Here is a 25,101-nt window from a genome sequence, read left to right as displayed (position 1 = left end):
ACAGTTTTAGAGGTCCACGCACTGTGTGGCCAAACACCAGCTCAGCAGGGCTAAAACCAAGGGATTCCTGCACAGACTCTCTCACAGCAAATATCAGAAAAGGAAGACCCTCAACCCAGTCTTTCCCGGTTTCCACACAATATCGTCGAAGCATTGTTTTAAGGGTTTGGTGGAACCGTTCTAGTGCACCTTGGGACTCAGGATGATATGCTGTAGAAGTTTGATGACATATCCCAAGGGTTTCTAGTGCTTGTTTAAAAACCCTGGAAGTGAAGTTTGACCCTTGGTCACTCTGAATCACTTTTGGCAATCCAAAAGTAGAACAAAATTTGAGCAATTCTTTGATTACAACCTTTGCTTTCAACGTGCGTAACGGAACAGCCTCTGGAAAACGAGTTGCAGCACACATCATGGTCAGAATGTATTGATGTCCTGATTTAGCTTTGGGCAACGGTCCAACACAGTCAACAATTAAGCGATCAAATGGGTCACTCACAACTGGAATAGGATACAGAGGTGCAGGTGGAATCTTCTGGTTGGGCTTTCCTGCCAGCTGGCAAGTATGACATGACTTACAAAATCTGGACACTGCAGACTTAAGACCAGGCCAAAAGAAAAACCTAGTAATTCGATGGTAGGTTTTCGTAATACCGACATGTCCAGACAAAGTATTTTCATGGGCAAGTTTTAAGACTTGCTGCCGATAATCAACAGGCAAGACAATCTGCTGCACTTCCTGCCAGCCTAAGTCTTCTTGCTGGGGTTTCCACCTACGCATCAACAATCCACGTTCCCAAAAGAAAGCTACCCCCGACTTAGACACAGGTAAGGTACCATCTGCAGCCGCTATACACTTGGCTAGGGAAGGATCTGCTTTTTGTGCGGTCGCTAAGTATTCTCTACCTGCCTTTAGAGGGGTTTCAGAGGCTAACTTTTCATGGACAGTTACATCACGGTCAGGGTCTGGGGTAACAGACAGGACACACTCCACAGAGTCAGGCTTCTTAACCAAAAATGAATCTGAGATATCCACCACCTCCTCAAATTTCTTGGACTGGGCACGGGTAACTGCGCATGCGGGAAAAACGTACGGGAAATTTTCAGCCAGATCCGATTTCTGTCCTGCACTCGGTTTATATGATACAACTGGTCTAGGAAAGACTGTGCCACCCGCAAGGTCATTCCCTAGAATCAGATCAACACCCTCAACAGGCAACTGTGGGCGCACTGCTAAACTGACCTCACCACTGACAAAGCTTGACTTTAGATACGCGGTATGAAGTGGCACATTTACACAATGCATTTCAATTCCACGAATCAGCACATCACTACCCGTAAAAGAGTCAGCAGAAAAAGGTAATATTCTCTCAGATATAAAAGACTGAGCAGCACCTGTGTCTCGTAATATTGTTACAGGTTTAAAACCAGAATCAGGAGACAGGGAGACTGTACCTTTAAACAAGAAAGGATGATAACTCTCTCCACTAAGAGAGCTGTCAAAACACATGGTGTGCACAAGTGCTACATTTTTGGGTTTGGAAGTCGCGTTTTTTTGTTTCCAAGCCTTACAGTCCGCAATCAAATGGTTTGGATCAAGACAGAAAAAACAAACACGCCTATCATCACCGTTCGTAGGCTTTCGCGCAAATTTGGATGCAGACTCACTTTTAAAAGAATTTACAGCACGCGGTGTTGCCGAGCTTTCCACATTCGCAAACGGAGACCTGGCAGATGTGTGGGCTGAGAACACATTTCTGTGAGTCAACACAAACTCATCTGCCAAGACCGCAGCACTTGCCAATGAAACCACTTTTTGTTCATTCAAGTGCATTACAATATTTGCCGGCAGACAACGTTTAAATTCTTCTAGCAAGATTAACTCCTGTAAATGCTCCAAGGATGCAACCTTGCTAGAAAAACACCACTTTTCGAAAAGAACTCTCTTCTCTCTCACAAACTCAACATACGTTTGCTTGACTGTTTTCGAATGATTACGAAATTTCTGTCGGTAGGCCTCAGGGACGAGTTCGTACGCTCGCAGCACTGCCGCCTTAACAATATCATAGTCAAGAGAGCTTTCAATTGGCAGAGCCGAACAAACTTCCTGAGCTTTTCCGGTTAGACTACACTGGAGTAACAAAGCCCACATATCTTTTGGCCACCTCAATTTACTAGCTACGCGCTCAAATGCGACAAAGTATGAGTCGACTTCGGTCTCTCTAAATGGAGGTACAAGTCTGATATACTTACTGACGTCGAAATAATCACTAGGAGGTGTATGAGAAAAGTCCTCGGTGCCGGTACTACCACCAGTTGTTAAGGGTAATCTAGTACGTGGAAGTGGTATTGGGTTTCTAGCCAGACGCTCTGATTCTAGATCCAGTCTACGGAGTTGGATATCTCGGTCAGCCTGCCTCTCCACTACGCGTAGCTTTATAGTTTCTGCCTCACATTCCTGTTTTTTAATTGCTAGTTCCAACTCCTTCAATTTCAAAACAATGTTTGGATCCTGAGACATAGCCGACTCATAGTTGACATCCTCCCTCTCCGCTTCCAATGATCTAACCTCAGCGCTTTCTTCACTCTCTCTAGGCAAAATACCATCCTCTACCAATTTCTCATACAAGTTTTCCTTAAGCACTTGTTTAGTGACATCTTTTCTTACGGCAATGTTAAAGAAATCTGCTATCAACACTAGATCCTTTTTCTTACAGCAATTAAATGCTTCAATAGTAGGAGAAAGCGTAAACTCAGTAAAATCAAATTCCATTATCCAAATTGCTGCCCTTCCTCCGCACCTACAGTCAAAAACAGTCAAATTTTGAGAGAAGAGAGTACTTACCAGCAGCCAATTAACGGACGGACGAGCCCCCACTTGTTACGAGCTACTCCCAGTCTAGGGTTGGGAGAGGGTAACAAACTTAAATAAAAATTAAGTAAAGCTTAAACGCAAGCGTGGAGGGTTCCCTTCAATCCTCTGCCCCAGAAATGTGAGTCAACACTGGATATCATCAATGAAAAGATTTATTGTATTTAAACAAAGAAAATAATGGGGGAATGCACTTTTCAGGAGATGGCCACCAAAACAACAAACAAAAAGGTTCTTACTGGTTGAGCAGAACTAAATAACCTATACAGGTAAAAGAAAAATAAATAAACAACATGTGCTTCCCTCTACTCCCTGACTGACCAAAAACAGGAAATAATAAGATATAAAATAAAAGATGACTCGGTCTCCCTACCGTTCCCCAAAAGAAATAAAAGCAAAGATTTCTATACAATACCTTTTAGTTACCAGAACAGAGTTATAAAGAAATCCTTAAAGAACTTGTCACAACTTGATAAGCAACCCTACTTGCTATCTTTGAACAGCAACGTGTACACACAGAGACAGAGTAGTCTTCCACAGACCAGGTCAATACACCAGCTCAGCACTCCATATTCACAACAACACAAGTCTGGTGCAGGGGAGAAGTGAACCTCCTCAAGCCATGTTCACTCTGCTCTCTTATAGTGCAGCTCCGCAACTCTCCACGAGCCTCAGGTGTGGCTAATTAGCTGCAATGCAATCAGAGTGAGGGAGAGACTGACAGAGCACAACTAACACAGCAATTTAACAAAGTAAAATACAAATCAAAAACACTTTTCATAATAATACGTCCCCAGGACGTAACAATATGAAACAAATTTCCCCTCTGGGAAATATGTTTTCCCGTGTCCTGGTGTTATTCAAGCCAAACACACTTGGGAAAGAGTGTGTCAATAACGCGATTTTTGCAAACGTCCTCATCAAAGTGTTGCGTTTTGCGTGAACTTAATCTGCTGTAGTAATGAAAACCATGAGGAGAAATAAGATATATCCCGTCACTAAACACCTGCAGGTAGAGATCATTTGTGAAATAATATAGTACACGCAGTTCTATGCAGAAGCACATGCCTTTTTATGAAATCAACTGGGTAGCTTAAAATTGTTAAACTGAGCTTTTTATTTATGAACTGTCATTTAGCCCAAATTTGAATTGTCATCATCAATATAATGAAATGGTCCTTTTACACACAGTTCAGCAGAAAAATCACTGGAAAATACTATCCAACCACGTCTCATTACCTCATCAGTCTTTAGCAGGAACCGGCTACAGCCATCATCTCCTAAAAGGAAATGTGCATTTGTGAACGATCACTCAGACAGCCATCTTTTTTTGCACCAGGAAGTCTGGGAAATGAAGTGAAATGGGCTGACAGAGTCTTAAAGCTTTGCTTGATGGCTCTGTGAAACGCCGTGGGATTTTGCTCTTTTTGGATTTATCAACTTAGGGGATTAGGTGGCCCTCTCTGTTAAAAGACTAAAACAGGCCATTAAATCAGTGTAGCCATCTAGGGCATGTTTTCACAGTGAAACGCATAACATTTCCACGTCTTATCTTCATACTGAATGCTCATTGATAGGACATGGTATGTTTGGTAGGATGCACTCAGTTGTGGAAAGGGTGTAGGCGAGAACCATGTGAAACACCCCGACGCAATTAGGTTCAGCCCAGATATTTCTGATGGCCCCGAAAAGGATTTGCCCGTTTCCTGATCTCCAATGCAAGTCACCTCCTGTCAAATCTGTACGTTTTGAGGAGGGGAATGGAGGAAAACAGAGCCATTGTGCAGTGGCAGCTAGACTGTATTTTCCCACAATTCAATCCCCTTTGGCTGGGTATAGCAGGCGGGCTGACAAGAGGTTGTGGTATGGGAGGGATGACATCATCTAGGTCACCTGTCTGTAAATGCAAGGCTTATCTAAACGCTGTTTTTAACATGTTCAGTGGAATGGGATGAGGGCACGATCCAAGAAAATGGCGGAAAATTGGCGGCTACTGTGAGGACTTGTGAGGCATCCCAGCATGCGGAGCTGAGATTGGAAACTGAACTGTTGTAATTATAGGCTGTGGAATAGATGTGGTACCCATTAACCAAAATTGTTGAATCAACAAAAATTGCTCAAGGTTTCTCTGCCATGGCGGTGTCCAAAAAATGTTCGAACTCCTAGCCCTTCCATTGCTCATTATGGTCCAATACCTACAGCAATGATTTGGAGAAATTCGTCCTGGCTCATATCAGTCTGTCTGTTTATCGCTCTATCTCTCTATCTGTCTGTCTGTTCCATCTATTTGTTTGTCTGTCTGTCATTTGTTCTATCCATGCGTTTGTCATTCATCTATCTGTCTCTGTCATTTGTTCCATCTATTCATCTGTTGGTTGTTTGTTTTGTCGTTTTGTTCTGTCTGTCGATTTATCTGTCATTCTATATTTTTTGTTTGTTAGTTCCATCTATCATCTTTATTTCATTCTATCCTTCTGGTTTTCTACCTGTCTATCTATCCTTCTATCATCTATCGTTCCTTCATCTAGCAATTTGATGATTGTTCATTTTATTTCTATCTATTGTTCATTCTCTTTCTCTATCTATTTCGTTCTCTCTGTCTCTCTATCTATCTTTGCGAGTGCGAATCACTTCTGAACAGTGAAAAGTGATGTTAACAAGCTGTTTATTTTAACACTGATTGACCCAGTAGGCTTGATCGATTCACCGAATTTCAGCACTCTCACTCTGCCTGTAATCCAGCAGGATAAACATGGTTGTGCTTGTGAAAGCAATTGAGGTCAATGACAATTCTCATGAGGTTGACCTCTAGAATACATGCAATTACAGTGCAGAACGAGATGTCATTTGTGAAGGTCAACTGAAACTATATTTCGGTCCAATGACATTTTTGTCATAGTTTTTTCTGTTGATCACAAAACGAAGATTCTTATTTTGAAGAATGTCTCGGCTTTTAGTTTTTTCTCCTTCCTTACAAGGAAAGTCAGTGGGATCCATTGTTGCTTTGCATCCATTTCACCTTCGTTGTATAAACTAACTGAGCTGAAACATTAATCAAAAGAATTCATGACATGAAGACGAGTAAATGAGAGAATTTTTGGCTGCTTTTGAAGAGTTGGATATTCTAATGAATTTGGACTTTTAGAATTTATTTTGACGTCCGTCGCTGAGATTTGGTCTGGATACGTTTAAACCAATAGCAGCTAATTCTTTTTATTTAAGTATGAATATTTAAGTCGGGTCGTGCCGGTACACCACAGTGCTGAAAGTCAATTCCTCTTCAACCCTGTGGGAATGCTGGTTGCCATTGAAATCCCTGGAGGTGGGCTCTCAACGGCAATCTGAAAGCGGAGCCAGGGGTTGATGGAAGCAGCCAGGTCCTTCACGGTGAGAGCCACTCAGAAATGCTTCAGAAGAAAGAATCACGAAGAGAATGAAAATGAGATGCTGGCCTTTCCTGGATCATGGGAGGAAAAGACATAAAGAGACTGGAATGGTTTGGAATAGCTCATTGTTTAATAAAGTTTCGTAAGACCAGCCTCTGTATGTTTCTGCCGGTGCCAAGTGCGCTAAGAGGAAACCAAAGACAGATATGGGGGCCGAGTAAATAACCTGTGGTCGCAAACAGCCTTCCGCCTTGTTCAGTGTAGAGTACAACGAAATCAGTTTGTTGGCAGAAACTGAACGTTAACAATACAATTTGATTTGGAATTGTTGTTTAATTTCATTCCACAGTTTCTTTAAATACTTTTTGGAGAAAACGTTATGTAGCGATACAGAACTCCAAACAGCTTGAGACTGTAGCCTTATTTCACCTGTCATCAGCAGCCCCGGTAACGTGAAACCATGTCTTCCGCTGGTCCAGTAAGAACTATCAGACTTGCGTACAGTAGGGGTTTGGCAGTTCATCAACTGCTTAGCTCCAGCAGCCAGTGGAGCAGGTTCGTCTGGCCGCCTGGTTGATGGATAAGTGGATTTGGAGTGGCGGTGGTATCATAGCTGTTCCAGATTTATGGCCTTTCAGACGTGACTCATGCCCGGCTTGATGGAGTTTGGTCCATGCTGTGGTAGTAGGGAAGACCCACTCTATCAAGTGCCAGTTCATAAATAATATCTGGGGCACTTCTAACGTTAAAGCTTCTGCTCTTTGCTCTCCTTTCACCAGCGGAGGGGAAAAAGAGGCACTCCTGGAAAAGTCGTCGGACTTGGCGTAATACTTTCTGATTCAGATTGATGAGATTCTAATCCGCCTGAAGGTCACTTCTGCGTCGGAACAAGGCGGACGTTATTTGTGGCTGATGTGAGCTGGGCTATGTAAGTTAATGTGAATGCATATGGCCCGCGGCTCTTTGGCAATGTGTTATATTCACCACTTGAAATGGGTCTTTCTAAATGTGAGCTGCATGCTCTTTTTCTAATCTGATAAAGACATCAATTTTTGGTATCTGCTGCTATATTACTTACGAATTGAATGCAGTAATAATATGCTTTCAAGGAAATGTCATATTGGACAATCTGATGGTGCAAGGCTGTTTATTATAACACTGCCTCAGGAGAGGAAGAAAAGAACTGTATGTGCACTTCTGCCCAGTAACTGACAGGATTTAATTCATCTCCTGTTTCATGATGTCCTGTTTCAGAATTCATAAAAAAAGGATCGATGCTTTTAGGCTGATGGTATAAGACTATTTTAAAGCATACCGTATAACTTCCATGATTTTGGTCATGGGACGTATGATTAAAAGTAGTTCACTTTAAAAAAAAAAAAACTTTTGCTGATAATTTACTCAACCCTGTCTTTCTTTGTTCAATCGAAATAAATTAAGGTTTTTGATGAAAACATTCCAGGATTTTTCTTCATATAATGTACTGGTAGCCTGGTAGTTTCAGTGCAAACTGCAAACTGTTCAAAGGGCTTTAAACGATTCCAAACAATGAATAAGGGTCTTATCAAGCGAAACAATCGCTCATTTAATAAATAAATAAATAACAAAGTTTAAATTTTATAAGCTCAAATGCTCACCTTGCTCTGTTCTGTGATGCGTGTTTGTGACTCTCCTGTTTGAACTCGTTCATCAAAATGAACAAATCTTTTTCCGAGTCAATTCATTCATTTGTTGAATGTTCGTTGGATGAGTTCGTTGAATGAACCAAATGACATGAAAAAATATTCGTTCATTTTGATAAACGAGTTCGAACAGGAGATTTTTTTTTTTTTTCTTTTTTTTTTTGGTTGTTTTTCTAGTGTTTTCTGTACATTGGTCTTTATCTAGATGTTTTTATGGAGCTGGAATATTTGAACAATTAGAATGTTGTGCTTTATACTTTTAGATAAATGTATAATTTAGTTTGAATTTGAGTTTTGTAAATATGAATTCTGGACATGACATTTCACTTTTTTAGGTCAAATCTGTAAATTACCGCAAGAAAAATCTCTATTGTTAAAAGTCTCAACTTAAATTCTAATTTATTTGCTCAAATTTGAATATTTTGCAGAAAAGTCAGAAGTCTGGCTATAAAAGACTTGGTCACAAATTTCTAAGACGGAATTGGGATGTTTTGTGAAACCTCCAGAGCCGCCAGAATCCCAAAAATGCTATCCGTAAAGTTATTTGGTGACAATCTGACAATGTTTGATGAATGTATCTAAATCAATTTCTTACTTCTATAACTCTCAAAATCAGCATTTGTCTGATCAAAAGATAGAGATGGATTTCAACTTAGATTGTGGTCCTATCCCTGATGTCTTCAGTCTAAACACCAGAACCCTAGGGGATTGTGGAGATTCCTTCAGCTTTCACAATACTATGATCATTTACACACCACTCTTTGCTCATTTCTGTTGCTCGCATATACTTGAGACCATTATTAAAGCCCTAATCCTCTGTTGATGTCAACCCAACAGGCAGCAAGGAAGCGCAAGATCTCCATCCTGCGAGCGCAGGGCAAAAGCAGTGAGACTATTCGCGAGCTCAACGAATATCTGGAGCAGTGAGTGTTTTACAAGAGGATTTAGACCCCCTTCCCCTTCACTTTTTAATTAAAATGGGTTTTAAAACTCATTTGATTGAGTTGGCCCTCAAACCTTTCCCTAACCCCCCTTTTGTCCACCGTGGCCTTTCTGATGAGCTAACTACCACTACTCTGTCTTGCAGGTTTGTTGGAGACCAGGAAGCATGGCATGAGCTGTCAGAACTCTACATCAATGAGCATGAGTAATGATTTCTTACATCATTTCTTTTGTTGATTCTTGGAAAAAGTTGATGGGGCATGAGGGTTAATCAAATTGTCTTGGTCAAATTGACCCCCAACTATAACATATACCAGTCAGGTTTAAAAAAAAAGTAGGCATATTTTATGGCAAAACAGGGGAAATGCTTCAATAATATCTGCCTACTGGGTTTCAGTTTACTCAGATGAATTTATTAAAAGAAGTTGATTTAGAAACAGGAGATTAATTTTAACACGCATCGTGTGTAAACAAAATAATAATAATAACGTATAAAACCGGTATTAAGTTCCATCAGAATGACTGTTAATGCTCTTTTCACCATTTCCTTTATCAGCTTTTATTAAGATATTTAGATTATTTATTTAGTAATATCAGTTAATATTGCATATTTATTAATTGTACTTGCTCTTTTGTCTTATTTTACATTTAGATTATTTTGCCATAATCTTAAAGTTAATCTTTTTAGGCTTGGACTTTAATAATTCTGTTAAATGTTATATTTAGCAAATTCAAGGTGAATATTAATTTTATATACTGCACATTATATTTTAAGTTCTATTTGAAATTTGTTACTTAATGCAGTTGTACGTCTTTGTAAATATTTTTTTTATTTACTTAAAAAAATAGCATAGGTTTTTAAGATCTGCCATTTATTGGTTATACCTATTACATAATAATTATCTGGTCATTGGGAATCAGCTAGAATTTGAAAATATCAGAGCATATCCTACTTTTGAAAAATCATGGAGTTTTCCAAGTGACTTTATTATATTCTTACCCAATGCAGACACAGGCATTTTTGTTGTGTAGGCAGGGGAAAACTCATCATGTAAGATGAATGAATCCGTTAAAATGTATCAGTCACCAATGTGTCAGATAGATGTCCAGAAGTTGTCCATATAACATGTGATGTTTACGAGGGTTATAAGGTCACATTCACCACCATCTCACAGGTCATTCTCAGGACCTTCGCTTGACGTGCCACGGTTGCTGTAGAGTTTTGGGACCCTCTGGAGTAAAAGACAGTGAAATGCCAGTCTCAGCCAGGGGCCCTTCTTAAAGCTCAGTGTCTGTTTGTCCCATGGAGTAGGGCCATAATAGGATTTGTTCCTTGATCCCCCTCTCCAACTCCTGGGATAAGACTGCGCTCCCCTGCTGATATCTCTTTTGCCAGGGGTTACTTTCTGCCAGGCATCAGGATTGTAGGAAACTACAAGTCTGTGTCTCCTCTCCTCCATCCTTCTTTAATTGTTTTGGTCTTATTGTCCATGAGGGGGGCTACGTGGTGTTAGTATGTGTGTGAGAGAAAGAAAAAGTTGGTTGTCCCGGTCGGAGGCCACTGGCCGTAGGAATGCGGGCGCTTGGTGAGAGCACGGCTTATTAGATACCTCGCGGTTTTGTGTAAAGGGCTTTATTGCTGTTGCAGACAGAGGAAATCCAGGGGTGAGAGGATTATCTCCCCGCTTAGTCCAACTTTTCTAATATCACACCATTCTTTGACAACCCCTTATCTATAGGCGTGTCAGTGTCACTCTTTTACTTTCTTCCCCTTTCTCTTTCTATTCTTTATTTCAGGTCACAGACTCACTTTTTCCCCTTCCCCTCCTCTTCCGGCAAAGCCAGCATTATCACATCTCTCTTCCACGCTGTGAAAGAATGGGAGAGAAATTCCCAAGAGAATGAGGTGGCAACCATTCTCCCAACTAAAATAAGATGAAGAGAAACAAACACCACCCAAACAGCTGATTACACAGCTATGACGGGCTGCTATCTACTTTAAGTCCGTAGTATACATTGACCACTATTAGATCATGCTTTTCAATGACAATTGAAAAGTAGATTCTTGGGTGAATTGTAGGTAGGGTTGTCAAAAACTAGAAATTGGTTTCTCTGGGTTGTCTAAAGCCAACTAGTTATTCTTAAGGATGTTAATGGAACGGGTAAAATGTGATTCTTTTAAAGGCAAGTGGATGCAGCTCAATAGAAATCAGTCTTGATAAACCATTAAACATCGCTAATCGGCTAGTTGGTTGTTGGACAACTAGTCAGTCATCCTAACACAGTTTTAGGTTTGTAGGTTCATGTGGAGATGGATGTGGAAGCCTTTTTAAAAAAAAAAAAAATAAGGTAATTGCACCTTTATTTCTCAGACTTAACATCTTCCAAGGTGACTTTTTATATCTCACAATTTGACTTAATATTTAGAAATCTCACAATTTGAGTTTCCGTCCTAAGTTGACTTTGATTCTAACAATGTGACTTTCAGTTTGAAAGTTGCTTAATTTGACTTTAATTATAAAAATGTGACTATTTAAAAATAAAAATATTTTAAGATCCCCAAACATGACTTTTCCTCAATTTGACTTTCTCACAATGTATATAACTTTTATAACTCACAATTTGACTTTCATATATCACAATATGACCACCTCCAAATTTGACTTTTTTTTCCCCTCAGTGTTGCTTAAAGGACAACTCCGGCGTTTTTAGAGATAAAACTCTTTACATTCGATAATCATGAAAGCAAATCTCAGGGAACAGTTGACTATGTACCAATGTGTAATTAGACCTAAGATTCATTTTGCGCCGGAGTTGTCTTTTAATATCTTTTTCTGAGTTTTTCAGTTTTTCAAAGCTCGGTTTACACCGATTGAAAATTCTAAACACGAGGGGACCAAATACAGTCTAGGGGAACTCATATTAATGTTAAAAAACCTCAGAAAATGAAAATTTCATGTCAGGGGACCTTTAAACTTTGTCTCAATTAGTCACATTGTGGCACATACAGACAGTTAAAAAATATTATTATTTATTTATTTATTTATTTATTTTTTGAGGCAGAAACCACCATCCATAAATGGAGCAATGGTAGAGTCGACCGTGTATGTTGAATACTCCGGTAGTGGGCAGTTATGTGGGTTGATGCCTGCCTTGCTTTCTCTCTCTCTCTCTCTCTCTCTCTCTCTCTCTCTCTCTCTCTCTCTCTCTCTCACACACTCTTTGCATTGCTCCGCCACAATTTACGCCATAGCAGGATCACATCTGAAAGTCTTTATGGAGAGGAAATGGTAATTGCAAGCAGCATTCAACTTTCTGAGTGGCCTGATCTCACTGGCTCACTCTTCCAACCTCTTTGACGGTCTGTGTTGTTCTCTCGCTCTCATTCTCTCCTCTCTTTGTATTTAAAATCCCTTGAACATTTCCTAAAGGCTAGATAGGCTCATCATCTCTTTGCGAGTCAGCAACAGCAATGCCCTTTTTCCACCAAAAAAAGTCTTGTTTGCGTCAGCAGGTTTTTCCACCAGTTGTTGTCAGGCATAAGATTAGCATCCACAATCCGATTGGACGTGCTCCAGCTCTGTTTTAAGATTTCATGTGTTGTGATAAATTGATATGTGTGCGCAAGCACGTACATTGTGGGTCTCTGTGTGGACCTCGCACGGAATGAGACAGAAAGCTTGCCTAACGGTAGCTAAAAAAGCTGTGCGGTGTCGGGGACTCGAGGCGGTAACGAGCCTTTCAACCCAATCCACAGCTTTTGGGTTCATTTGGCTCATTTTTGTGTCTTGCGGTTTTGTCGTAATAGATCTTTTTGAAATTGTTTGGTTTTTTTGGTGGGAGCAATGGGGAAATGTGCAGGCCCATGTTGTATACTTATAAGGGAGAGTGTGTCTGAGACATGAAACTGTAAATTTAGTGTGAGGTCAATGGCTCAGCAGTGATCTCGTGTGGAAACAGCTTTTGAGAATGACAGCCTCGAGATGTCAATGAAGAACCCAGAAAGAGATTGTCATTAATTTTTTAGGCATCTAGGGCAGAAATGTCACCTCCTTAGCAAATATGGGTGTTTATACACAGAGTTCCATTAACCCTAATAAAAGCTGATGAAAGAGAAACCTCAAATGTTTTAAGTGTCTATGTGTGATCTTCATAGTTTTTTCTCCCCCTCCCTCTCATGTTCTTTCACTCCTGCAGTTATGCAAAAGCAGCTTTTTGTCTTGAAGAACTGATGATGACAAACCCACACAATCACCTCTACTGTGAACAATACGCCGAGGTACAATTTCTTCCTGCCTAAAACAAATGTTCTTTTAAGTTGAATTAACGTGATAAAAAAAAAATCAGGAAAATGATTAATGATTATGATTAAGCCTCAGAAAATAAGTGACGCACATATATAATGTAAAAAATAAAAACATATAAACTTAAAAAAAATTCTATAAAAATATACACAAACTATTAACTTTAGTTTGTATACATTTGTGTGTATGATTTTATATTGCGTTTATGATGTTTGAATATGTTTTTATTTTTGATTAAATAATCAATAAAAGTACATTTTTATTGATAAGTTCAGAGGTTTAGAGGTTTATGGGTTTAAACATTAAATATGATCAATTTGGTTTGATTTTGTCACTTTGCAACATACATAAATCTTTGGCCAACTCCCTTTAACTCCCTTAAAGTCTCTAACTTACTGCATCCATCATGTTGTAGGCTTGTATAGGATAATTCCTGTTTATTTAGATCATGTTCTGTTTATTTAGCTCTCGTGTTAACTTTAAGGGTGCCAATAACACAAAATCACCTTTCTGTTTCCTCTTCCATCTCCCCCAGGTAAAGTACACCCAGGGAGGTCTGGAAAACCTCGAGCTGGCCAGGAAGTATTTTGCGCAGGCACTGAAGCTTAACAACAGAAACATGAGGGCCTTGTTCGGCCTTTACATGGTAAGAGACACCTTCTCTATTGCTTTTGTTTTTGAACGTGAATGGATGCAGAGGCTGTGATTGGTTCACACAGGGGCAGTTGGTGTTTTCAGTCCTTGTGTTGAAAAATATCAGACTTTTTGCTGTAATGCAACACCACTAGCCCTTTGTGGGGCATTTCTATGTTTATTCCAGATATAAACAAACCTTTGACAATAAAAGAATGGTAGAGAAATGGCAACCCCTCCGTCACACGTGGTTCTGCTGGAAAGGTTCAGGCAATATGTGTGCTGAATAAGCCTTTCATCTGTATTTATTTAAACAGGAAGTTGTCCATTAACACCAATGCATCATTTGTAAGTGACTCCTGACATATGAACACAAACAGCCAGCCAGGGGCAGAGGGTGCATAGGGAGCCACACACAGGCCCACTGTTCAAACATACACACACACACACACACACGCTTCAGTAGTTCAAACACATAACTGTGACAGTCATCAGCGCTCTTTGATGTGCGATTTGCACGTGTGACAAGACCGGCAATAGAAGGATGATGGTCAGTACAACAAAATCAAGCGCCTGATTCCCAGTCATATGTAGAGAAAAGAGCACTACCCAGCAAAAACATCAGATAAAACCTGAGATAGTGTAACCGATCTTGTCAACTCGTTGAAAATTTGAACAAGGATAAAGAAGACATACCCAAAAAAGTGCATTGTGATGTCAACTAATTTAAAAACACTATCACAAAAATACTATCTAAATTTGATAGATCGATACATTTTAATGATAGATTTACTACTATCTCAAATTATTCTAAAGTGAACTAAATTGAAGTTGAACATGTTTTCGCAGTTTTTATTTTTAACTAAAAGTATTGTTAACTATAAATTATTTTAATTGAAATAAAGCTAAAATATAAATATTAGAGGAAAAAATTAGATTAAAAATGTTGCTTTGGTACCTACCTAAAATATAAGATAACTAAAAATATTAAAAGCTATAAAGATAAAAATATAAAAACCTATAAAAGATAACTAAAATGTAAACTAAAATTAAAATAAACTAAAAAGTAAAAAAAAAGCAAAGTATTAATAAATAATCTTATAGTATATAAATGATACTAAAATAAAGCTGGTTGATGCATATTTAAAATATATAAAATGTGTGAATATTCGCTTTAATTTGTGACCGCTAAAATGTTGTTTTCATTGACTAAATTTGGAGTAAATGACAAATATTGACTACATTTAAATGATATTTTTTTTTATCATAAGACTGACTGAAACAAAATGAAAAATGAACACAGATTTGTGGCTCGAGTGACAAAAAATTTTCCTTAACAGGGCCTATTTGTCACATCTCACCAACCTTACACACCCTAAAATCCAGAGGCTGAGGGATTTCCTGCCAGAAACAGAGATGAGTTTGGTGTGCAGTTAAAGTTTCAGCACATCCATGAGGAAGGGCTTTCATGCTAGCCGACAGTGTCCTGCAAGCTCTATTGAGCCGGTCTAATAGCAATAACGAGCTAAAGATGGAGGATTTGTGGTTGTGGAACGAAGATCTTGTAGCGGCTGGAGAGCATGATTCACGTTGCGCTATGCCGTTCACACGCCGCCTCCCTGACACTCCCGGTCCTGTCAGCACCGCCTTTCCTATCTCTGATCAGGCTGCGTTAACACAGCGTCTAGGATTTTTTTTTTCACTACTCAACCAGGCTCAAAACCCTCACATTTTCCACCCTTTAAAAAATACCCTCCATTGCCATCCGGGTTTAGCCACCCTTCCATTATGTGGGCTTTAAGTGGGAGCCGATGGATTTTTATCTCATGGGTCTTTATTGACGCTTTCCAGGAATGGTGAGACTCTAATCTTTATGTGTTTCCCCCAACACTGTGGTCCATCTCACCCTTGTTTGTTGTCTTTTCCTCTTCGTCTTCTCCCGCAGTCGGCGAGTCACATTGCTGCAAGCCCAAAAGTAAGCGCAAAAGTGAAGAAGGATAATGTGAAATACGCCACATGGGCCACCTCTCAGATTAGCAGAGCCTATCAGGTAAGAGAAATGCATGAGTTACTGGGTCGTAGTACCTAAATCTCTCTGAAATATGTTCTGTTTAACAGCATATACTGTATATATATATATATATATATATATTAGGGCTGTGCAAAAATTAATTGCGATTAATCGCAACCAAAATAAAAGTCTGTGTTTACATAATATATTTGTGTGTGCTGTGTATAATTATTTTTTATATATAAATACACGCACATGCATGTATATATTTAAGAAAATGTGTTATTCATATATAAAAAATTAATTTTTATATAATATAGATTATGTATTTATAAATATATACAGAATTTAAGCGCAAATAATTCTTAAATATATACATGCATGCATAGGTATTTATATATACAAAATAATTATATACAGCACACACAAATATATTATGTAAACACAGACTTTTATTTTGGATGTGATTAATCGCAATTAACTTTTGCACAGCCCTAATATATATATATATATATATATATATATATATATATATATATATATATATATATATACCTCTAAGTCCATCTGACATTTTTCTTTTAAATTAGTTTTTTTTTTTTTATTAGGCTCCTATATTTAGGTTTAGAAATTACACTTTAATGGCAATGAAAAAGGTATATCTAACTAATTTGATTGTCTTTTGTGTACATGTGCTTGTGTCCAAGTCCATGTGTGCCTTTTTTTGTTGTTGCTGCAAAAACCTCTAAGTCCACCTGTTTGGACAAGACTTAGTAAACAGTTGCAAATTCACTACTGCCACGTCCATGTCACATTCATGTCCAAGTGCTCACAAGTGCTCTCTCTAGTCACTCTTCACTGTCCTTTTATGAATGAAGGTAAAAGGCCCAAAAATATATATTAGAAAGGAAACAAAAACAATTCACACTATATAACCATAATGACACAAAATAACAGCAAATTTTATTGGATAATGACTACAAATACAATATATATATACAATACAAGTAGTAATATAATACAATACAATATATATATATATATATATATATATATATATGAAGAGTTCGGATGCAAAAGTGCCATTTGAAATTTTCTTCTAGAATGATCATTTTTATCAAGCTTGTATATTTAAGTTCAGTGATTTCACTTAAATGGCAATGATAATTACCTATTAATTGTTTTTTAAGTGAAATTACTGAACTTAAATATACAAGTTTGATAAAAAAATCATCATTAAAGAAGAACATTTCAAATGGCATTAGAGGCTTTTGCATCTGAACTCTTCATATATATAAATAAAATTATGTATAAAAAAGTTTAGGCAGAATTTTAAGTTGTGCATTCATCAAACATTAAACTGATATTTGTCAAAATAAACAATCCATTGTTATAAAATACATTTTGATCAATATCATTATCTCATTTTTGACAGTTGCTGTTAATGGGCTGTGTATAGATAGGTAGGTAGGTGGATGGATGGATGGATGGATAGATGAGCCTCAAAAACATTAAAAAAATACTACCAACCCCAAACTTTTGAATGGTATTGTATTCATCGATCAAAAATATTTGTGTGTGATGTTTGAATCTAAATACTAAGTGTTTTCTGCTTGTCATTGGATCTTTTAAATCTTCCCACAGATGTATAGCAGAATCTCTACCTAGTCATACCACCCAGCCCTAGTTACTGGAAATGCCGTTTGGCTGCCCGGGTTCGTTCTGTTTTACTGTTGCAGCAGAGCACAATCTGATATACAGACAGGAGAGCACATCCCCAGACAGTGAGCGGATGCCATGCCTTCACGCTGGGTCTGTGCTGAACACGCGTGCCTGGGCAGAGCGCAGCTAATGTGTTGACTTAAGCCCACAGGGCCTGGCATTGTGTTACGCAGCTGTTTTCTATGTCTGCATGTTAAAGCGCCACCATCCCTATGAAGCATACCAGCTGGTGCCAAACACAGGGCTCGGGAGTTAGCAAGGGGAAAATATGCAGCGTGCACACCACGGCTGCAAAGGAAGGCAATAATGATAGCAGAAGAGAGGAAAAAGTGAAGTGCAGCTCGCATGGTATCACTAAAGCGGTTTATGCTGTTGCCATGGTACACAATGTAAATATTATAGATTTATTTGAAATCTTAACTGCCATCAGGGTGATATACATTGCTTATTTAAGGATTGACAGTTAAAAGTGTAATAAAGGGGCCCTTAGTCAGCAAGTGGGGCCATCAGTCCAAGGGTACACACAAGCGTACCCTTGGAGTGTTTCCTGTGCGGTTGGAGGACTCTTGTCACACTCTTTAGATGGAGCTCCCTTTTCATGTTGGTTGGCGTCTCAGTTCCAAAGAGGGGTTCTTCTGATGTACGCCACAAGACCAAATTGTGATCAGAATGAACTGGATCTTGATGTTAAAGGGTACATATCATGCTTTTAAATAATTCCTTTTTACATATAAATCATATATTTGTGGTCTATATAAAGTGAAACTGCAAGGCTTGGGTCTGAATTCCTCATTGTTATAGCCCCACAGGCCCCTTTTCTACCCCTTTTCTGATGTGCGTCTGTGAGAAACTCGTTTTGGAGTGGTTTCTTTAAATAAAAAGTCCTACCTTGGTTGCTGAATTCAACTCCACCCCGTTCGGCCATTTTTGTAGTTTGATTAGAGATGTACGATTACGTAGTGTCACAGAACATTTTTATTAACATGTTAACAAAATGTCAACAACGGAAGACTTGTCCATCAAGCCTTACATGTTTGAGCCAGAGCGAGCGATTTGAAAAAGAAGACAATGAACCTGCAGAACAAAGTCTTCATATGGATGTAGTGCAATGCTATGTAATTGTATTGTGTTATAACTGAAAGTGGTTAAAACAAGCACACTAACAAGATAAATGGCTACGGTCTAATCTTATCACTAAAAATCTGTATTGATAATATAAGACGTTTAAAAAAGCATCAGAAAACACAGCAGCTAAATGACCATTGATGAAAATCAAGAACAATTATACTGCAGACGTGTAACGTTACTTCAAAACAAAATCAAAGAAAGACAAAGGTATTGATAAACCATGACCACCATGTCATTAAGAAAGTAAAGTACTTTTATTTTTATTAACGATATTTACAGCTTATCGAAATGCTCGGTTCGTCGTCTCCAAAGATAGAAGGAATTTACCCCTCGGCAAAACCTTCTTTATACTGGCGGAGGTTGTTGAAGTTGGAATGCTTCGGGTCACTTACGTCCGACAACCGGACATTTTGACTTGCCCTCTCGTAACTTCTGCATCATTAAGCGTGGACTACAAAATCGTAGCGAGCAAAAAAAAAATGGCGGATTGCTCGAAGGTTTGGGCCGGTAGTCAATGTCCTTATTTGTCAGTTCCGCTGCAAATACTGTGACATAATTGCAGGTTGCAAAATATGACCAAAACAAAATATAAAGATAAACGAAGCACCTGAAGAGAATAATTTCAACTTTTCTGTACTTATAAACACTCCAAATATACAACGAAATGCACTCAGGGGGCTAAAAAAGTGCATTTAGCATGATATGTACCCTTTAAAGAGAAAGTTCACCCAAAAATGAAAACTTGGCATCACTTACTCTCCCTCTCGTCTTTCCAAACCTGTATGACTGACTTCAGTAGAACACAAAAAATAGATACTTTAAAGAACTGCTTTTGTCCATGCCCTGAAAGTCAGTGGGGACCTGATTTTCATTGTATGTATTTGTTTATTTTGTTATTATGTATAAAAAAAAAAGTAGACATTTTTTATTTGTATTCTAGAGATTTTTTTTTTTTTAATTTTTTACATGTCTTTTATAGAATTAAATATTTAAGGACTGTTATCCACTTTCAAAAGTAACACATCGACCTTGTGGTCTCCAACCCTGAGGGTGTATTAAAAACTTGGCTGGTTTTCTGTTGGAATTTCCAGACCACCCAATAAATGGATATTAATGTTCCTTTCATTCCTTCTGTCTTTTTTTTTTTTTTACACCATCATCCTCTGTATCTTTCTGCTCTATTGACTGATCCATATGCCTCAGGAGAGACTTTACTCACAAGAACGTCATTGTTTGTGATGGCAGTCATTCTGACATTGTGTCTTTACCATAGCGTCAGCAGCTTCATGCGTCAAGACTTTGTGACGGTGCTTGGTTCCTATTTTTGTCACGTTGCACCTGGTAGTCCCTTATAAATCTTATAGGCCAGCAATCATGCTCCATTTAGTTTTATTTTAAACATAAAAAATATGTTCGGACTGATTTGCCTGATTGATAAAAAAGGCTTGCAAGCAATTAAATTAAATTGGGTCCAATTGTTTTGGACCTCATTGACTTTCATTGTATGGACAAAACCTTTCTTCAAAATATTTGTTTTGTTCCACATAATTAAATCAAACAGGTTTGCAACAACATGAGGTTTAGATACAATGATGGTAAACTATCCCTTTCAGACAAGGTGTTTTGTCAAAACAACAAGGATATCTGCTGTTGACACTTGGTTCTTGGGAGGTATTACATATGATACGTAGACATATATTTTTTTACACAAGATGACTCAGAGGCTTTGATGTTGGTTTCGATGTTGTTAACGTTGAGAGAACTTGAAATACTGTGTGAGAATCATCTGTGTCCATCTCTAATGACATAGATATGGTGAAGTGGCTTTGAATATGCAGGTAAGAATTAACCTAAGGCTATTTAGAATAAGCAATTTATCCTTGACCTCGTTCACTATACCCGAATTGAGAGGTCAACACAACCTGTTGTACTCCTTGCTTTGAAGAACTTCTGAGGTCTTTCAAAGAGAAGTTGAGTCACCCTTTAGCAGAGTAGCGTTGATTGATGAGGTCTTCTGGAGGTTAACGTTGCCTCCAACCTCTGGTGGTTAGCATACCTTCATTTGATGGGAGAGGCAAGTCACTCTCTAGCCACGGATGATGTGCTCGGACAACTGTTCGAATTGAATTTGTTAGGACATTCTCTTCTCAACTCACTCCTTTTTCCTCTTAGTGCTTTCTGTCTTTGACTTTGAGCATAAATACATTAACTTTATCCTTCTCTCTCGCTCTCTCTCAATATAGAGCTAATAATTCATCGCTGATATCACTCAGCCACAGCGACTGTCAAGTCCTGAGTCAGTCCTCGTTTCGTAATAGTCATACAGACGGATGACTCACCTCGCTGATGGATTAGGGTGCAACACAGGGCTTCTGATGCGTAATGCCATAGCCCTCACTCACAGCAGATTGAGCGATATGACAGGGTCGGTCCATTATCTAACACTCAGAAACGAAAGGCACACGCATATCGCTTAATTTCATAAGTGAGCAATTACCTAGTCGCGTGTCAGCCACGATCAATGCAAACATTGGCAGTGAGTCAGCATGTGTACTTGTCTAATTGCTTTGAAATGCATGGGCTGCTGAACGTCGAGTAGTCCTCTGTGCCATTTGTAGACGCCCTTGACTTTTGCTCTCGTCTAAAACGTGATGGAATGCATCGCTCAGGAGAAACCACACAGCTCACTTGCACAATGTGGGGTTTTTGAGAGAATGCTGGGAACGGCAGCCTGGCATTTAGACCACATATCAACTCTATTAATCTAGCGATGTTTCCCAGTAAGAAAATAACATTTGTCTCTCTGTGTGTGTACATGTCCAGCGAGACCCATGAATTACTTGCAAGGACACAGATATGCACTGCCAAGCCCAGAAACGGCACTGCCATGCTCTCTCGGCCATGCTTTGTGTTTTTTTTTTTCTGTTTACCCAATGAGTTCAGTGGGATTGCTGGCTCCTTATTTCTACAAGCGCACCCACAGCCCTTTACGATGCAGATGTTTCCTCCAAGGAGGAGAGAAAGCTGTCTGTTAGCATTCCCATTTATCTCAATGGCGGTTGTGCGGCTGGCGCAATTTGAAATCTGACATCTTTTGTTTGTGAGAACCACCTAAGCTAATCATCTGGGCCCATTTTTTTTCTCTTTAAATGATAATTCCGGTATTTAACACCTTGAGTCTATTTTGTAGTTTGTTTTGAATGAAATAGAGTGGTGGACTTAGAAATTTCGACAATGGGTCCTGTCTCGACTTTTTGACTATTTTAGAATCGCCTGTGACCATGTTAAGCCCGGAACACACCAAGCCGACGGTCGGCCGTCTGGCAGATTTTTAATTTTTTTAAATTAACTTTGTATATCTGATTAATATCATGTGTATATGGTTTGATTGGATGAGTTAACCTGCTAGCAAAGCACTTCAGTTTACAGGTGTCACTGTTTTTGGTGTTTTTCAGCTTTTTTGGTGTAGTTCCTGCATGTACCAGCCAGGGTTAATGGGACTTTGCAAAACTGACAAACCTTGACTTCTTAAACACCTTGCGTTGCTTCCTCTGCAGTGGTGACCGGGATACGTTGCAGACGTCAGAGATGAGACTAATGAGGAGAAATGGAGAGCACAGCCTTTAATGGATAGTGGATTGGTTTATTATGTCAATTGCTGGAGGAGAGGATAGAGAAGTGAGCTTTGGCCGATATGCTCAATTTGTCCAGTTTGAGCAAGGCAGAGGGACTCTTAGCAGATGAGTCACCGCGGATGTGGCAAGAGCGTGTAAGTATGCTTGGCCATGGGGTCTGTCGGCTAATGGGTCTTTGTGAGTGAGCGTGTAAGTTGGTGACTCATTAGGCTGTAGTATCCCTCCAATCATTTTACTCTCATAGGGCAAACAAGGAGACAGGAATAGAGACCCGCAGCAGCATCTCAATTACTCCACTAGTGCAGGCAGAGGCGTCATCACTAGCCATCAAGTCAATTTTTAATGCAGCTAAAACTTGCATCTTTGAATTTTTCGCGTCTAGCGGTGAAATTGTATTTTACATTCAAACGAATTATGCTCTCCAGCGCCTAGTTTTTCAAATTCGTGTTGGTCTTTGGTAGCCATCATGTACCAAAAAGCTATGACAGGGTGTCTTCTAATAGCACTTCGTCGAGTGTTCCTTCGGGTGAGCAGGTTTGTTATTTCAAACAAACAGCAACTTGACACAACGAACAAACGAATGTTACAGTATGAATTACTGACTGGGAAACTTCCCGGGGCAGTGACAAAGGCCTCTCACTGTTTCTGCTGCTTTCAGTTACGTCACGCTGGCTCTGAACGAAAACCCGTTGTGGAAAACGTGTTGGCCTAGTACTTTTTGTCCCTCTTTGCTTTTATAGTTTTAGAAGATGGCGGAACTACATGGAAGCCTCCGTGCACTTACCCATGTATATAAAGATAAATTCTTTGTTTACGAGGATAAGTCAGATCATTGGCAGAGGTATTTGTACACCATTGAGGACATATTTATATATAAAAATATTGATTTTGGATAATAAAATATCTAAAAAATTACACATTGTCTCTTTAAGTTAAAATACTTGTTTATAAAAAAGTGAATACCTTTAAGGCCCCGATATACTTCAATTGAAATCGAAAAACAAACTAATGTGATGTCATGTAGATCAAAATCAGGCTGAAACGAAGTTTGTTTTGTTTTCGTTTTGGGAGTTTAAAAGTTCGCTTTGGCTGCTAAACACCTTTGTACTGCCATTGGTCCGTGGCGATTACGTAATGGGTAGTTGTCTTCATTCACATTGAAATCTTTTCTGGTTCACTTGGCCTGTTCAGTCGGTCGTGGTCAGACGTCCGTGAGAACACACTGGAGAGCTGCTTTATAGTTGAAAATGAGACACTGACACTGTTTTTTCATGTTTGATACGGTAAAGCTGCTTGATTTTAAGCTATCTATTGTAAAAAGTGCTATATAAATAAACGTGACTTTACTGGAGTGCCTTGGAGCTTGTGGAAACATCTACATCGCAATGATCAGATGCTTTAAAATGCTTGCTGTTTTCTCAATTTCTGTTGTGTTTATTTTGTTATTGTGAGGAAAGCACGCAGCATATATTAATCTAACCGTCGCTCTCAGCGGCGTGGGCGGCATCGGATGTTCGATAAGAGTATATCTTAGATTTTTGGTCAGTGACCAATATACAGTATATATTCATATTCTATACAGTCTTTAGTACAGTGACAACAACATATATTATGGTAATCTATCTGTAGTATGTTTTAAATTAAATTTAGGTTAATGTTCATCTCCTAGTTTAGGCAGAGCGGAATAGAGCCTTAAGGTTCAAAGATGTGTAACAATGGCCTTTACTCACTCTTCACCCTCTTAGAAACAGTCTGAAGTGTTTTATGAATGCAGCTCCTGCAAGACATGGGAATCGTACTCAAATACTTGTCTTTTAGCATCAGCGTGTTATGGAGTCTGACGCTCCACAATGTTTGTGTTAAAACGTAATACGTCCAAAAACATTGTAAATGGAATGATGTCCTTTCATCAACCCCTCCATTTCTGTTTCTCCTAGATGGCAGGCCGTGGGAAGAAGGAGAACAAATGCTCGGTGAAGGCGGTGGAAGAAATGTTGGAGTCCATGCAGATCACCATGTCTTAAACCTCAGCTCTGCCCCCCCCCCTTCCCACAACCTCTGTCACCACAACACCATGGCAGCTCTCCCTGCTCACTGGAGTACTCCACCACCACCCACAGACCAGACCACCCAACCCAACCACCTCTATATCAGTTCATCCATCTTTGTATTGTTTTGAGGTCTCCTGGTAGGCTTCAGACAACCCGAACCATTCCACGTTTCTTGAGTCAACCGGCAGCACTCCTTTATTTATTATGAAGAGCTTGTCATTGGGACGAGTGGTGGAATCAAATGCGTCTGCAACGGAAGTGAGCGTAAAAAGGAAAATCTGTGTAATGTTTCTACTAGTTTAGTCAGTTCAGATGATAAGAGAGTAAACTGTGAGAAGATGGAAATGTGCTTACTGTACGCGCTAGAAACTGATGTCATGACTTTCTTAGCAAAATAAAGGACTGCATTTTTGGACTAACCGTTGCAATGTTTCGGTGGGTTTTTATTGATCATTGACTATCTGTTTCATGCATCGACATTCAATGGTAATTCCTTCTGTCTCTGCGTTTTCTAGGAATGTTATGGCTAGTTGGTTTTTAATCGCCCAGCTGGAAGATCCTCTAAGAATCTTGCCTCTTTTTTTTTTCTTTTTAGCAAAATTAAGGACTGCGTTTTTGACTAACCATAGCAATATTTTGGTGGGTCTTCATTGATAAAGTATCTGTTTCTAGCATTGATATTCAAAGGTCATTTTTTCTCGCCTTGTTTTGGCTGGTTGTATTCAATTTGCCAAGCTG

General features: G+C 39.0%; 1 protein-coding gene across 1 annotated transcript in view; it reads left to right on the top strand.

The window, feature by feature from the left end:
• emc2 (ER membrane protein complex subunit 2) overlaps positions 1-24,787 on the top strand; it is a 38,915-nt gene extending 14,128 nt beyond the window's left edge. The window contains exons 6-11 of the mRNA XM_039650852.2: positions 8,775-8,860; positions 9,025-9,084; positions 13,077-13,158; positions 13,719-13,829; positions 15,762-15,866; positions 24,250-24,787. Coding sequence (XP_039506786.1) covers positions 8,775-8,860; positions 9,025-9,084; positions 13,077-13,158; positions 13,719-13,829; positions 15,762-15,866; positions 24,250-24,336 — 531 coding nt within the window. The 3' untranslated portion in view covers positions 24,337-24,787. The remainder of the gene's footprint in view (positions 1-8,774; positions 8,861-9,024; positions 9,085-13,076; positions 13,159-13,718; positions 13,830-15,761; positions 15,867-24,249) is intronic.
• Positions 24,788-25,101: the final 314 nt, after the last annotated feature.

Source organism: Pimephales promelas, chromosome 12, assembly GCF_988280905.1.
Source record: "Pimephales promelas chromosome 12, fPimPro1.hap1.1, whole genome shotgun sequence".
Taxonomy (NCBI): Eukaryota; Metazoa; Chordata; class Actinopteri; order Cypriniformes; family Leuciscidae; genus Pimephales; species Pimephales promelas.
Note: the sequence above shows the minus strand (reverse complement) of the source record. Positions and strands in the feature narration are given on the sequence as shown.